Source organism: Grammomys surdaster, unplaced genomic scaffold (genome assembly GCF_004785775.1).
Source record: "Grammomys surdaster isolate TR1022 unplaced genomic scaffold, NIH_TR_1.0 124917, whole genome shotgun sequence".
NCBI lineage: Eukaryota > Metazoa > Chordata > Mammalia > Rodentia > Muridae > Grammomys > Grammomys surdaster.
In genome coordinates, this window is record NW_021619849.1 from 273,538 (window position 1) to 287,722 (window position 14,185).

Here is a 14,185-nt window from a genome sequence, read left to right on the forward strand (position 1 = left end):
CAGCACCCATATGGGAGCTACAACTGCCTGTAACTCCAGTTTCAGAGGATGTGGCATCCTTACACAGACACACGTGAAGGCAAAGCATCAATGCATATCAAAAAATGTTCTTGGTCCTTAGCAATGAGAAACAAAATGGCTGGTGTGGTGACACATACCTGTGACCCCAGCTACTTAAGGAGGGTCACAGATTTAGACAACAGCTTATAAAAAGAAAATACCAAAACTGCAGGGAATACCTGCTACTTTTGCAAAGCTTGATCAGCAGTGCTAATAAAAGGAGACAAGAGGGAAGAAAAGATGACTCAGCGTTAGGAGCCCTTGTTCTTGCTCCATTTCCAGCATCCACCTTGCCACTCGCAGTAAGCAGAGAGAGGATCCCTTCTGGTCCTGTCTATCTCTGTCTGTGCTATGTCTGTGTTGTCTGCCCAGCACAGGCAGGGCACATATATACATATACACAAGCAATAAGCATAAATGAAGTCAGCATAAATGTAGTGTTTTGAATTTATTTTTTATTTATTTCCCTTCCCTCCCACCCACTATGTTCCTTTCACCTTCCCTTCCCCCATTTCTTCATCCCTTTCTCCTTAGAGACCTAGAGGCCTCCCGTGGATATCAACTCCCTCTTGGCATATCAAGTTGATACATAGTCGTTAAAAAGAACAAGAGGTAAGTACTAGGTTGAGGAGCTAGCAATACAACAGATGCAAATATTCAACGAACAACCAGGATAATAAACAGAGTCCCATTCATACTTACATGTAATTTAAACGATATAAAAGAAAAAAAGGAGGAGGAGGGATGGGATAGGGGGTTAATGAGGGGGGAATGGGGAAAGGGGATAACATCTGAAATTTAAATAAATATAATATTGAATAAAAAAAACAAGAGGGAAAAGAAAGGATGAAGAGATCAAGAGATGCTTTTTAGCCTGTTATTTCGTCCTTTTTTGGGACTCATCAGTATGGGGTAGCTAACTCTTTAAGATTTTAAATATTTTTTTTGAAAACTCAATAATATACATGCTAGTGTAAAATTAAGTATTAAATGCTTAAGGAGTTTCACGTTTGATGTGAAATAAATCCCATAAAATGGTGAAATTAAAATGGCATTTGTTTATAAAATGTATTATACTTAGAACAGGATAAGTAAGTAATTATAATTATACTTAGAACAGTATAATTGGAAATAGGAACGTTGAAAAGTAAAGTAGAGAAATATATCACCAGTGTCCCTTACGTGCTAAATTGCATAGTATAAAGTAAATCTTAATTTTACACACTTTTTAAATTCTTCTGTCTGTTGGTTTGAGTTCAGAAAAGCATGTATAATATGGTTCTCCAAATGATGGGATGCTACAGATGGGTTCAAATCTTCCCTGTCATTGTTAAGGTGTTTCCACGCTTTCAGTCCCCACTCATGAACCTGTGACCCTCCTGTTTCAACCCTTATGTAGCTGGGATTATAGATGTATGTCACTATCCCAGCCATTTTGCTTTCATTGTTAAAGGTCACATGCATGTTGGGAGACTCATTTTTGTGGTCTCATAGATTCAACGGAAAGATTTCTCTGCACAAAAACTTCATATCATAAAAGTGGGGTTCAAGAACATTAGTTGTACTTTAGGCTTAAGGTATGAGTGACAACATCTACTTTAGACTCATCTATGTTCTTGTAATCCCCTGTATGTGCAGCTCTCCAAGATGGTTTTCACTTGTGATGTTGGAAATACTCTTATTTGTTTTGATAGCAATGTGTGACCATAGGGTAAAGAGTAGCACCCATAGATAACAGGCTAAGAAGCATCTCTTGTTAAAAGTTAAGAAGGAAAAAAAGGAGTTTGGCAGTGGAGGCTATAGCTGTTGAGCTTGCTACAAATCCATCTGCGATTTACATAGATCCTGGCACTATTGAACCCTTGACTGTTCAGGTACGCATAGTCTTCCACTCCCTGGACAGGAACCCTGAAAAAAAAAAAAAAACATTAAGTCGGCGGAGTCCAGAACTGCATTAGCTCCTGCAATGAAATCTCACCAGTCTCCACTGCTTTTTGGTAATATGAACCAAAGAGTCCCTGAGGAATCACCTGCACTAGTTTTGTGCCTGCTGTCCCACATTTTCAGGGTTTGAACATCACTCCTTTGTCATTTGTCCATGGTAAATCCTGTAATGTGTGTACAAGGCATTGGGCTGGTGCTTGCTGCCATGTTCAAATGAACTGCAGCCTTAAGTGACCTCACTGAGGGTGATTTTCAATTCTGTTTTGAGGCATTTTACATATGAGAATGCCCATTTCTTAGTAAATTACTTAAAGGGCTTTAATGGGTGGATGTGACAAAGTCTGTGATGTACCATTCCAGTCAAACAGCTATGCTCAAATCCAAGAACTGTTTTGGGTGCTCTGTAATGACAAGTCAAACAGCTATGCTCAAATCCAAGAACTGTTTTGAGTGCTCTGTGATGACAAGACTTTAGAGGAGGTACCAAGTGTCCTAAGAGTCTGCTTTCCTGGACAAGTGCACCCATGCAGATAATGGACTGCTCAGTCACAGGCTTGCAGTTTCTGCAGTGGCTTTCTGGGGTGTCAGAGCCCCCACTGCCCATCTGAGGGTTTGTCTGTATCCCACACAGGACATTTATCAACAACAAAAAGGTTTAGGTTGGAGCTAAAGCAAGCAATAGCTTCCCCAGACACCATTGTTATGGTTAAAGATTTTGAGTAAAACCACACTAAGTAAAGGTTTTGAAAATGATGACCAATAAACAAGAAAATATCCAAAGGATTTAAGCTTGTGAGTTTCCTGGGGATTGACTCTTGCATGTAAACAACACACTCTCTACCTCTGAGCCACACATCTAGCCCAAGGGTTCTTTTGTTTTTCTTCCTTCCAGTACAGTTGGCTTCACATGGCACCGACTTTCATCTCTCATAGCCACAACACACACATATCACAACACACGAACACAGTAGAAGGGAGAAGATTGTGAAAACATACAAGTTGTTATACTCAGTGTTGTCTGTCCACTTCCAAGGGTGCTCTGATGACTCTCTGTACAGGCCAATCCAGTGGTCAAAAATCCCCTTGTATCTACTTAGGACATTCTGTCATAAAACACAAAAAGGCAAAAATACATGTGTCTCGTTGTTTCAGATGATCCTGGAGTCTCTCCACTCCACAGCTTCCTCTAGAGATAACAGGAGGGGGGAACTGAGGCTCACAGACTTTGGAGCTGTACTAGTCACCAGTTCTCAGTGGATCCACTTGACATCTGTAATTCTAAAGTACCTCATTTGAATGAAAGTACCAAATGTAGTGACACATTCCTCTGTGACCAGGATAGCTCTGGGTTAACCTCCCATTGCAGTTATTGACAGTTATCATCTGCTGTATGTAACATGTGTCAGCTTATGGGAAAATTCTCATGACTACCAGGTATCCCAGTAAGATGGCATATCTGACCTTCCAGCTGACTATGACTACTACATGAAATAATATTTCTTGAGTGTCTCAGGGCTTCAGTCAGAAGTCTAACGCGAGCAAATTACACACACTCACACATTCCCCATCTCTTCATGTGTTTGGGATGGGATCCTTCCTCATGCTTCATCTGTAACTATCTTAAGGCAATAAAATATTCAACAAAACAAACAGACAAACGAATCTCTGCCCATTTCTTACCAGCTCCTCCTGGTTGTCAACTCGAGCTAGCTGGGCCTCTTGTTCCACGCAGAAGTCCTGGCTGAATGTCCAGTTACTTGAGTATTCAGAAAAATAAAAACATTTATTTCCAAATCCAATCCAGTTTCTCGGGCAAGCAGCATAGGCATTGTTTTTGATTGAGATCTGTTCTGTCCTTTTTACTAAGAAAAGGGCAATACAACAAATCATAATAAGCATGTCTACTCTCTTTTTGAAATACTCTCCTGAGTTCAGTGTGAGGTGTGAATCTGATTGTAGCTTTCCTAAGTGATCTGTAGGAATCCTCTCCTGAGCATGACAGGCCTTTACCTAAAGGTCTCCCACCTTGGGCCTCTGTCCCATTCTCTCTCAGGTGTGCACTGACAGTAGGGTTCCCAGGAAGTGCATTTCTATAATAGCATCATTTCTGTGCTTTGGATGACTGTTTACTATAATAAGGATGCTACAACAGCAAGCACTCTGTATGGACACCTATTATAGTCAGCCTGATAATTGAGATAGCAGTGAGAACTTTTGGGTAGGTAGTGTATACAGTGTGGACACATTGCCCTAAAGAATGATTTACATACTTAAGACGACAGTTCGATATTTTATTGCACTATTCTGGACAGTGTGGTACTAAAATCCTATACATTTATTACTTCAGAACCTTTCCATTTAATACTTTCAAAATGCAGTTGAGCCTGGTAACTAAACCCATGGGGTCATGGCAGGAGGCAATGTATCTCACTGGCCATATTACTCTTCCCTGTTCTCATCCTTTCTTGAGGTTCCTCTTTGGATTTTTTCTTTCCTTGTTCTCTACCTTGGTCAGTTCCCCCAAGTGGACCTGAGTCCCCTGCATCTCTGTCTAGAGCTTGCTGGATGATGTCTCCCCAGAGATGCTGAGCCTGGCCTCCTGACCACACCACAGCCTATGTGTTCCTTCACTGCATCTTCCTGCTGGAACCTAAGTTCCCAGATAACAGGAACTTCCAGTGTGTTTTCTCTAAAGCCCTTCCCACAATGCCTGGGTCACAGTGGTCAGTAGTATAACTGACAGTGTGAATGTGGACAGAATGCTGCAGAATTTGGAGAGTGAGTCACTTACCTGACAAAGCAGCAAAAAGAGCAGCTACAGCTACAGTGAGGACCATGATCACTCCATAGCAGCAGTAAAGCTTAGCAGGAGACTCAGAGCAGAGGATTCTGAGACATTTTCCTTGAAGCGTTTTACCTGAAAATATAAATATGAGAACATCAATCTCAAGAGACATTTAAGGAAAAAGAATTTTTTTGTAGATTTGGCTTGTTTTCACCCACTGCAATCCCCTTCACAGAAGGTCCTGGTCTATTAATCATGTCTATGGCTCACAGAAGACTAGAGGAAAGAGAAACATGGAGTCTTCCAGTCATTGAACTAAGGGCCAATGAAGAAGCAAGAAGCAGAAAGAGTGAAGTTCAGGTTGATAGCAAACAACAACCAAAGCTATCCATATATTTTGTTCCATAAGAATAGACTGGTTAGGACTGAGGACATCACTGAGCACCAAGGATGGAGACAGACATGGATCAGCAGGGGGCTGCACAGATGGCTGAGAGGTTAAGATCAGTTGATGCTCTTCTAGAGGACCCATGTTGGGTTCCCAATCCCACCTCCTGAAAAGGGGCTCACAACCACCTGTGTAACCCCTGCTCTAGTCAAGGAGACAAACAGGATGGTACACTTTTATATTTCCAGTGCTAGGGAGGCAGAAGCTGGAGAGTCAGGAGTACAAGGCTAGCCTTGGCTACATAGGAAGTTAGAACTCAACCTGGACTATGTCCAAAGAACTTAATCAGTAAATAAATTAATTAATAAAGGCACATAAATGTAATTAAACCCACTGACATAACAAGCTTACCAAAATCATGTGGAAAATTAATATTAGTCTAAAATAACAAAAAGTCTTAGCAAGTTGGAAATTGAAGGGACACATTTGTGGATATTGGACATTTCAAAAAAAATAAGAAAGATAATTTTATTCATTTAGGATTCCACACCAGCATTTCTTATATGATATTATGAGTAAGATTTACAGATAATCCTCTGTGTTTACACCAGTATAATTTTGATACTTTCTTTTTCATTGTGATATATAAACAGGAACTTTGCCATCCATCTTTCTCATGCTGTATACACACGTATCTCCTAAATTTGAATGTGTCCCATAGCACAGTTTGAACAAAGCTTTCGTGTCTTTATTTAAAAGCAACGTTGAAAATGATACCTCAAAAAAACAAAGAAATAAAACATTGCTGGCCTGGTTTTTAGCTTAATTAACAACTGTTTCAGTGACTAAACAAGTTATGGTTTCAAAGGAGTAAAGCTATAAAATGTCTGCAGCTAGTTACACAACAGCTGCACTTTAGACACGAGCTCCACATTCACAGCAGGAAATGTTTCTGTTGGCTAAATATTTGAGTATTTGATTTCAAAAAGTTAACCCTGCTGAGGCAGAGGGAGCTGGAGTTCCAGGCCAATTTGGGGTAAAGTATGAGATTTTGCCAAAGAACCAATCCTCATCATCATCAGTGATAATAGTGATAATAACAATCATAATAATTTCAGTTAGAATACTTGGTTAAGTGATAAGCATTGACGTTTGTTGTGAATTTTGTATTTTGATAAATATCAATCTTGTTTTCTCAAAATCCAATATTCTTTCCCTAAATGAAAAAGAAATTAGGGTGAAGGAACAGGAGTGAGGAGAAAAGCAAGATAAAGGAGCACAATACAATGAAGCACAGACAGTTTGAAACACAAGAAACACGATTTTGCTTGTGTGGAGAATGAAGTAGAAAACCCCATTACATTCTTTTTTTGTAACTTATCAAGAGCTTAGAATGGAAAGGATCTGGTCCTGGGTGGGTTCAGCCCCTGAACCCTCACCCTACCCCCACCCCATTCCCACCCCATGCCACCTCCTCACAGTTCTTTTTTAATTACAATGGATCTGCAAAACACAAGCCCCAAGCTTCCCAGGCAACTTCTATCACTATGCACATTGCAAAGCCATTGCTTATAATTTCTTCACAAGTAGAGCAAGCATTTTCTACAGCAATTTGGTGTAACCTACCAGAGTGTAATTACCAGATTGCTGGGAAGAGTGGACTAGCAAGCTAAGTACAAAGAAAGAAAGAATGCTGGGACTGCAGCTCTGGCTCTTAAAAGGTGACTCACTCACTCTTCGTTTCTCTTGCCTGAGAACTATTCATATATTGCATGCTCCAACAGAATAACTAATGTAACAGCCTCATAGCTAATCCTGTCTGCTTTCTCCTACTCTGCAGACCCACTGTGACAGGCTCACAGAAGCCCTTCTGTTCTTATTCTTTTGTTCAAGGTTCAGCTCTTTTGCCTTCCTGTCCCTGGTGAAGCTCCTCTCTTCTCTTACAGTTTGGTTGAAATATTATTAAATACATACCCATTTCTGCCTCCTGCGGGCTGTCTGTGGTGTTGAGCATAGGTAGGGAAGCCTTCGTGGTACTCATCTCAGAGCTGAGAAGCTGAGTTTTAGCTACAGGAGGATTGAAACTTGAAAGCTGAGAGACAGAACCACATCAGAGGTCCCAGTCAGTATTTAACAGCCAGCTCCGCCCAAGTAGGAGTTGCTCCTCCCAAGTAGGAGTCAGAACTTGTAAGGAATCGCAGTGAGCCTGTCTGTAATAAAGTTTACAGCATTAGTTTGGAAAGGATCTGGTTCTGTGTGGGTTCAGCCCCTGAACACTCACCCTACCAACTAATCCTGTAAACAAAGAGCTTTTAGCAGAGCAACTCAGGGGCTGGAGGGGGAGACCAGTTTTACTGTCCTGCAGGAATCAATTCAGAAACAAAAGATGACAACAAAAAGAACATATTATTACCAACCCTTTCCTGTCCATCAGACCATGATCTTTGGGGTAGGTGATCATGAGCCTGTGTTGTTACACCTTCATCTGTCCTCTGTTACACTTACATAGTTCTCAGACATACATTCAGGCAGAACTCCTATACCCACTTGACCTAAGACAAAAGCCTGACAGCTTAAAACAAAGGCCTGGAAGGCTTTTAATCTGACCAGTAATATACATACCTGCTCTTCTATGAGCTCACATGACAGCTTCAAGGTCTGATCCCTCTCCCAGCCCCAATGTCTCTATCTACTTCTGGCTTCTCTTCTCTCTTCCCCCTTCCATTCTCTACTTTCTTTCCCTTCTCCTTCCTCTCCAATCTTCTTGCCATCAACTCCTCTCTCCCTTTCAACCCCCAGATCACTAATAGCCTTTTACTAAAAAAGCCATTCTGAAACTGCTGGAACAGGGCCAGGAGCCACGCTGGCACCATCTGTAGACTGACTTTCCTGTTTGTTTCTGGTTTACTTTGTGTTTCGTTTCTCTTTTTTTTTTTTTTTTTTTTTTTTTTTTTGTCACACATCCGCCTTTATTGTAAACAGTAGGTTTCTCTTTCAGAGCACTCGAACTTACTGAGGTCACAGGAAATTTCAATCCCTCCCCAAATGGAGGACTCTTCCTCTAACTCCAGAACCCTGAGCCAGAGACGAACAGACTTCTTCCTGCACCAAAGGGAAAACTGGCTCAGTGACAAGGACCTCTGGTCCTTTATTATCACAGGCCTGCAGCAGTTCGGGGAAACAGATAACCCTGGGGAGACTTCTGGCCTGGGTCGAGGAGATATTTCACAGCATCACAGGGACATTTAGGCTGCAAGATTACACTGTGTGATAACGTAAAGATGTCACTGTGGGACGTAAGTACCCAACCATTTGTCCTGACCCACAGAAGGCACACTGTGGGCACTGGCTTGGCTTCATAACAGAGTCAATATTTATTCTGGGCTTGTCATGTGTGCTTCCCAATGTGGGATGTTGACCATAGAGACAGGGAGAAGTGGAAGGACAACAAAGGCAAAGTCACAGGACTTTCCACTCAAATTTTCCTATGACAGTGGAAGTACTCTCCAAGTTTGCATTTTAAAAGGCAGGAAGGACAGAGAGTTTTGTGTGATATTATAGTCGTCATACTATCACATCTCCAGGCAGGTCAGAAGTTTATTCTTAAGCTGAAGTGTCCCCCTTAAAGGATCTTTTCTACCACAGTAATGATTTCAAATGTAACCCAGTGCAGCACTTTCTCCTTGACTCTTGGAAGCTATAGCAAATCACTGGTGTTGAGTGCCAACTGTATTCCAGAAAAAAACAAAACAGATTTTACTTAATAATAAAAATTATATCCAAAAGTCACATTCATCTATTTGAAACATTGGAGAGTTACCCATTTGGTCCATTAAAAAATTACTTTATTACTTGAGGGGGTACATCTATGCCACAGCATAAGTGTAGGGGTCATGTTGTCATAGGAGTCTGCTTTCTACTGCTGCCTTGGGTTCCTGGGAACCAGATCAGATAGTCAAGCTTATGTGGCAAGAATTTTTAAACCCTGAATCAATTTTTAATCTGGTTTAATCCGTCATCCTGGTCCATCTCCTTTTAAAAAAAAAATAAAACTTTAACTTACTTATTAATTTTTCTTGGTTATAGTTTTGAAAGAAAGCTGCCAACTCTTTATAACATATGCAAATATAGGAGTAGTTCTTTATAACATATTAGTAATTTTTCAACTTCTGAGTAGAAAGTACTTTTTTAAAACTAGGACTTCATAGATCAGCAGTTAGAATTCCCCTGAGTTCTGTTCCTGGGAACCACACTGTGCAGCTCATAACTGCCTATAACTCCAGCTGCAGAGGATGTGGTGCTTCTGTTCTCTGCAGGCACCCACATATGCATGCACATAAATCTTTAAGAAGGAAAGAAAAAAGAAAGGAAGGAAGGATGTGGGAAGAAGGAGAGAGAGAGAGAGAGAGAGAGAGAGAGAGAGAGAGAGAGAGAGAGAGAGAGAGAGAGGGAATACCTAACACAAGTTAATCCATCTTGGAAGCATGTTCAATACTTGTCCTCAGAAGAAAGATATTGTTCTCTGTAGTTTTTATAAGACAGGTTCTCTTACTGAATCTGGAGCTCACAGATTAAGTTAGGCTAACTGACCAGCAAGTTCCAAGGATCCACCAATCTCTCCCTACCTGAAACTGAGTTTACAGCTCATGTTACCAGGCCCAGCTTTCTTATGTAGGTTATGAAGGACAGAATTCATATTCCCTCAGTTATGTGACAAGCACTTTTCTGACTGAGCCATCTTCCCAGGCCCTGAAGATGATCCTTAGGAAAAACATATGGAATATGATCTTTGCCTTTTGAGTGAAATAGTTGTGTGCAAATGCTGTTAGGACCTGTTTCAAGAACTGGCCCCAGTCTTCATTCCTGCTTGCCAATGTAGTGAATGGATTTAAAATTTGTGTGAAAAGTGACATCTTATGTGAAGTTCTAGGGTTGTAGTAATAGGGCTGGTTAAAGAACAAAATCCTAGAAGGACATGGAGGCACAACACCTGTAATCCCGCACTTGGGAGGTAGCGGCTGAAAGATCCAGGACAAACTTAGGCTATGTGAGACACTTAAAAGTCTTAAAAGAAACCCAGAACACAAGATAATAAAAATATCATTGGACTTCTTTGATCTGCCTATGATGACACTGTTACCATAGAGGGCACAGAGGCTCTTGTGCTCACAGATAAAACTAGGGAAACCAGAAATGTTAAACATGCAGGCTTGTCCCTTCAAAGGAAGAGATGTATAAACCTATTTTCTCCACAGAAGGCTGGTAATGGCTGTGGTTAATAACCTGGTGATCTCTGTGCTATCTGCAGGGCCAGGCCACACATGGCTTCCCCAGACCCTTCCTTTTCTTGACCATTGTTTCTCAATCAAAAGAACTCATCCTTATGGGAAATGTCACATATACTTTACAAATGGGGTTGGAAGTGGTTAATAGACAAGGTGATCTCTGTGCTATTTGAATGACCACAAACACACCAGACATTCCCGAAACCCTTAAGAGGTCACATGTAGTCAATATATAAACCCACCTTATGAAAGAACTCACAATTACTTTAAAAAGAGTTTCAATGTTGTCATGTCTTAAGCTTTATTGTGCATGAAGGGTTGAGTTAATTGCCACTAGGAAACTTTTGTCTAAAATTGTGCTGTGTTTAAATAATCTAATTTTAAAATAAGTTTCCTGGTGTCAGACTCTAGAAGTATGAACCATCACCAGTTACTGAGTTATGCTGAACTAGACTTTCATGCTTCACATGAATGGTTATTCTGCTGCTCGTGGTGGTCACAGAGAATCCACACTCGGTTTCTCTAATAATCATGATCATAGCAGTCACAATGCACTCATCTCTACTTTTCTTTAAAATAATCTTACCTACATGAGGTATACTACTTAAACAATGGATCCCCGAGATGACAGGCTTGAAAAATCACTGAAAGTAAGTATTTGCATTTTAAATGACAAGTGGATATTTCTCTAACAACTAAACCAGAATCCATGTCACTAAAAAAACAACAGACCAGTAAGTCAATATCAGACCTAATGTTAAATCAGCACAGGTGTGGGCTGGGTATTGGCCACAGGAAATGGGACACATCAATGCTATGGCAAAATAAGGTTATCTTGTCACTGTCAGTCCATGTATAAACAGCTGACATCCATTTTTTCCAATATACTGAAAATTAATCCCATAAAATTATATGTCCCATTAGAAATGGATATCAATGAGTTTTCTGAACATACAATTTAGCATGTTACCTTTTGTAGCATTTTAATAATATTTTAACAATAAACACTTGACCCTGCTGAGGATATCTTTCAATAGCTTCTTTTATTCTCTACAGTTTATGTCACCAAAGCCAGCTACTCTAATGAAAATCCTTGAAATGAAATGGGGGCTGGAAAGATGGCCAAGCTGTTAAAGGCTAAAGCTCCCAACCAAAAGGAGTAGGTTCAGTTCTCAGCACCCATGCTTGCCTTTCAGCGTCCTCTTTGCCAAATGAGGAAATATATCATGGTAGATATCAAATAAACAAACTTATAAACAAGTAAACTAATTAATATATGTCTGTACACCCATGTTGCAGTAAAGATTATCATGGTGGTGTATGTGTTAAGTCAGGATTGAAGCAGACTGTCCTTTAATCAGAGCAATGATCCTACCGTAATAGAGACCAAGTGCCAGACTCCTCTCAAGAGAGGAAAGTTTTCTCATTAGTTCTTTACTGTCAGGGATGAATGACGACAGCTAGTATTCTGTTACTATGTTTTTTTCTAGGGCAGGTTTTCTTATGGTTTTGCTGAGTCAGGAGTTTCTTAGCTCATCCGAGATTTCTTGTTCTAGGTTTTCAACTTTCATTCCTGATCCTGAGAACAGATAAAAGGAAGCAGGCAATTTATCCTCTCATTGATGCTTTTTGTGGGAGAGGAATAATGGAGTGAGACAGGTTGGCTCTGTTCAAGGGTCTAAGCGTCATAGGTCAGATTGACTTTATGCAAGCAGGGGTAGAGTTTTAACCAGAATAGCTGTGTGGATCCAGTGACTGTTGTAGTGAACTTCTGGAGAAATCTTTGAGAATAGTTAATTAGAGTGCTTTAGTTAGTAAGATGAAACCAATGTGCAGAACCTAGCCAAGGTAGCCATTGACCAGAGGACCTAGCAATGGTGGTGATTTAATCCAGAAGGAACTTCATTAAAAAGTTTAAAAGACAGGATGAATATTTGAGTATGAGGATAATAAGGAAGAAAGGTATGATGAAGGGGAGGAGCCTGAGTGGAGGAAACCCGAAGCTCGTTCATAGGAGGAAGCTTATTATTGTGTTCCCCCACCCACCCACCCCTCTGATGTATAAATCTTTGGTCCTTAAGTCTCAAGCCAGTTTGGATTTGTTGGTGCAAAAGAAATATTGTTCCTGGGTGAGGACACAAAATCCCACTGTTAGCAATAGTCAAGGGACATACTCCTCTTCAATTTTCAATAATTGTGTCAACAAAACAATTGATCCGAGTTTCTTTAATGTTTTCTGAGAGCTGGTGAGACAAGGGTTAACTGATTCAAAGAAGTCATCAATCCAGATGTTTTAGTTCTGCACAGCTAGCTAGATGAAAGCATAGCACACACAGTTTTATATAGTATTCAGCACTTTGTAATTGTAATAAACACATTATTACTGGCTTATACATTTATTGTACTGCCAAGGACCAGCCTCTGAGAGGAGATCTTAATGAAGGGTGTGTTGCAGGAAATATTTTAAAAGTACAATAAGTTCCTGTGCTATGCCCAGCACCAGTGAGGTGTTCTCATCTTGGCAGACTCTCTAGCCAGGAGCTCCCGAAATCTCCCCACCCAGCTAGCTAAGTTTCCACTGGCAGGTCGCTTCCATGCCAGCCCCCATGCTTCAAAATCCCCATGGCTTTTGTGGTACTCATAAGGCAAACCCACTCTTTGCTGCCACACCATTCTCTCTGGAATCCACTTGAGCAGCCACATGAAGAAAAACACCACACAAACTTAGTTCAGAACAATGGTAACTCAATATCTGGACTCAACAACTATAATGCTAATCTTGTAAGCCATATTAAATCTAATTCCTCTGGTGGCAAATCCTAGTGAATTCTCCATAAGCTGGGAGTCACTAGTAGCTACATCTTTCCCTCTTGCTATCCTATCCAAAAAAAGACTCTATATCTCCCCTGCTTCCTTCCTCTCTTCCCCTATCCAACCCAGAAGTCCCTCCTACTTGCCCAATGATTGTCTCCTTTGTTCATTAGGAGGTGGTTCACAAGTCACCTGAGTATGTGGTTCACTCCCCATTCACAGTCCCTCCCAGAATAGTGGAATTAGCATCAAAGTACGAGCAACCCCAGGGCTTATCCACAACTAGGGTGTTTGGGGACAGTGGGAGAAAAAAGAAAAAAGGAAAAAGTCAGTGATGGGTGCAAGCTGACAACTCTGTAGTCTGCTCAAGACAGCTCTCTAGTTAGATTCCTACTCAAGATATCTCTCTGCTTGAGACAGCTGTTTGCCAGAGATAGACCTCTAGATAGCTCTTGGGTTTTCTAACCAAAGTCAGAAACCCTGCTAGAAAAATTATAAAAGAGTTATGTTATCTCTCTAAGCAACTATCTCTAAGTAGCTCTAAGTAGTATCCCTTTTCATTATCCCACAAATCATCATTTTATAACCTTAGCCTCTTGATTCTTTTAAAAGGACTTAAACTCACTCTGTCCCAGGTTAGCCTTGGCCTCAAAAATCTGCCTGCTTTGTAAGTAAAAAACAATTAACATAGCTAGGTGGGATCTTGCCCTGAGATCACTACTGCCTAAATCTCTTTATCTCCTCCCTTAATATCTTTCTGACAAGCTGGCTCATCAGCGCAGTTGTTTCTGTTCTTTTAGGTCTGTGAAGCCCTCTTACACTTCTTGTTTCACCATTTATTTTATATAGTTGAGAAATCTTGTTTATATATTTTTGATCTCATGTTTTCAAAGTTCTTTCCCACAGCCTTAA

General features: G+C 40.6%; 1 protein-coding gene and 1 non-coding gene across 2 annotated transcripts; both read right to left on the bottom strand.

Annotated features, from left to right (window-relative positions):
- Window positions 1–810: 810 nt before the first annotated feature.
- Window positions 811–7,287, bottom strand: LOC114636793 (C-type lectin domain family 2 member D11-like). The gene is made up of 5 exons (XM_028784907.1): window positions 7,152–7,287; window positions 4,796–4,921; window positions 3,685–3,866; window positions 3,001–3,107; window positions 811–1,968 (listed from the first exon to the last, which is right to left on the bottom strand). Exons 1-5 carry the CDS (start codon window positions 7,216–7,218, stop codon window positions 1,824–1,826), a joined length of 627 nt encoding a protein of 208 aa, XP_028640740.1. The 5' UTR covers window positions 7,219–7,287; the 3' UTR covers window positions 811–1,823.
- Window positions 7,288–13,725: 6,438 nt separating this feature from the next.
- LOC114636797 lies at window positions 13,726–13,787 on the bottom strand. Its single transcript, XR_003713692.1, has one exon. It is a non-coding gene; the product is annotated as a U7 small nuclear RNA (small nuclear RNA).
- Between the last annotated feature and the right edge of the window lie 398 nt (window positions 13,788–14,185).

What these genes read in the sequence shown, in the direction of transcription:
- LOC114636793 (XM_028784907.1), bottom strand. Translation starts at nt 7,218, where the DNA reads ATGAGTACCACGAAGGCTTCCCTACCTATGCTCAACACCACAGACAGC. An exon ending in CCCGCAGGAGGCAGAAATGG is followed by an intron (nt 4,922 to 7,151) that starts GTATGTATTTAA and finishes TTATATTTTCAG; the next exon opens with GTAAAACGCTTCAAGGAAAA. An exon ending in AACACTGAGTATAACAACTT is followed by an intron (nt 1,969 to 3,000) that starts GTATGTTTTCAC and finishes TTTTTTTTTCAG; the next exon opens with GGTTCCTGTCCAGGGAGTGG.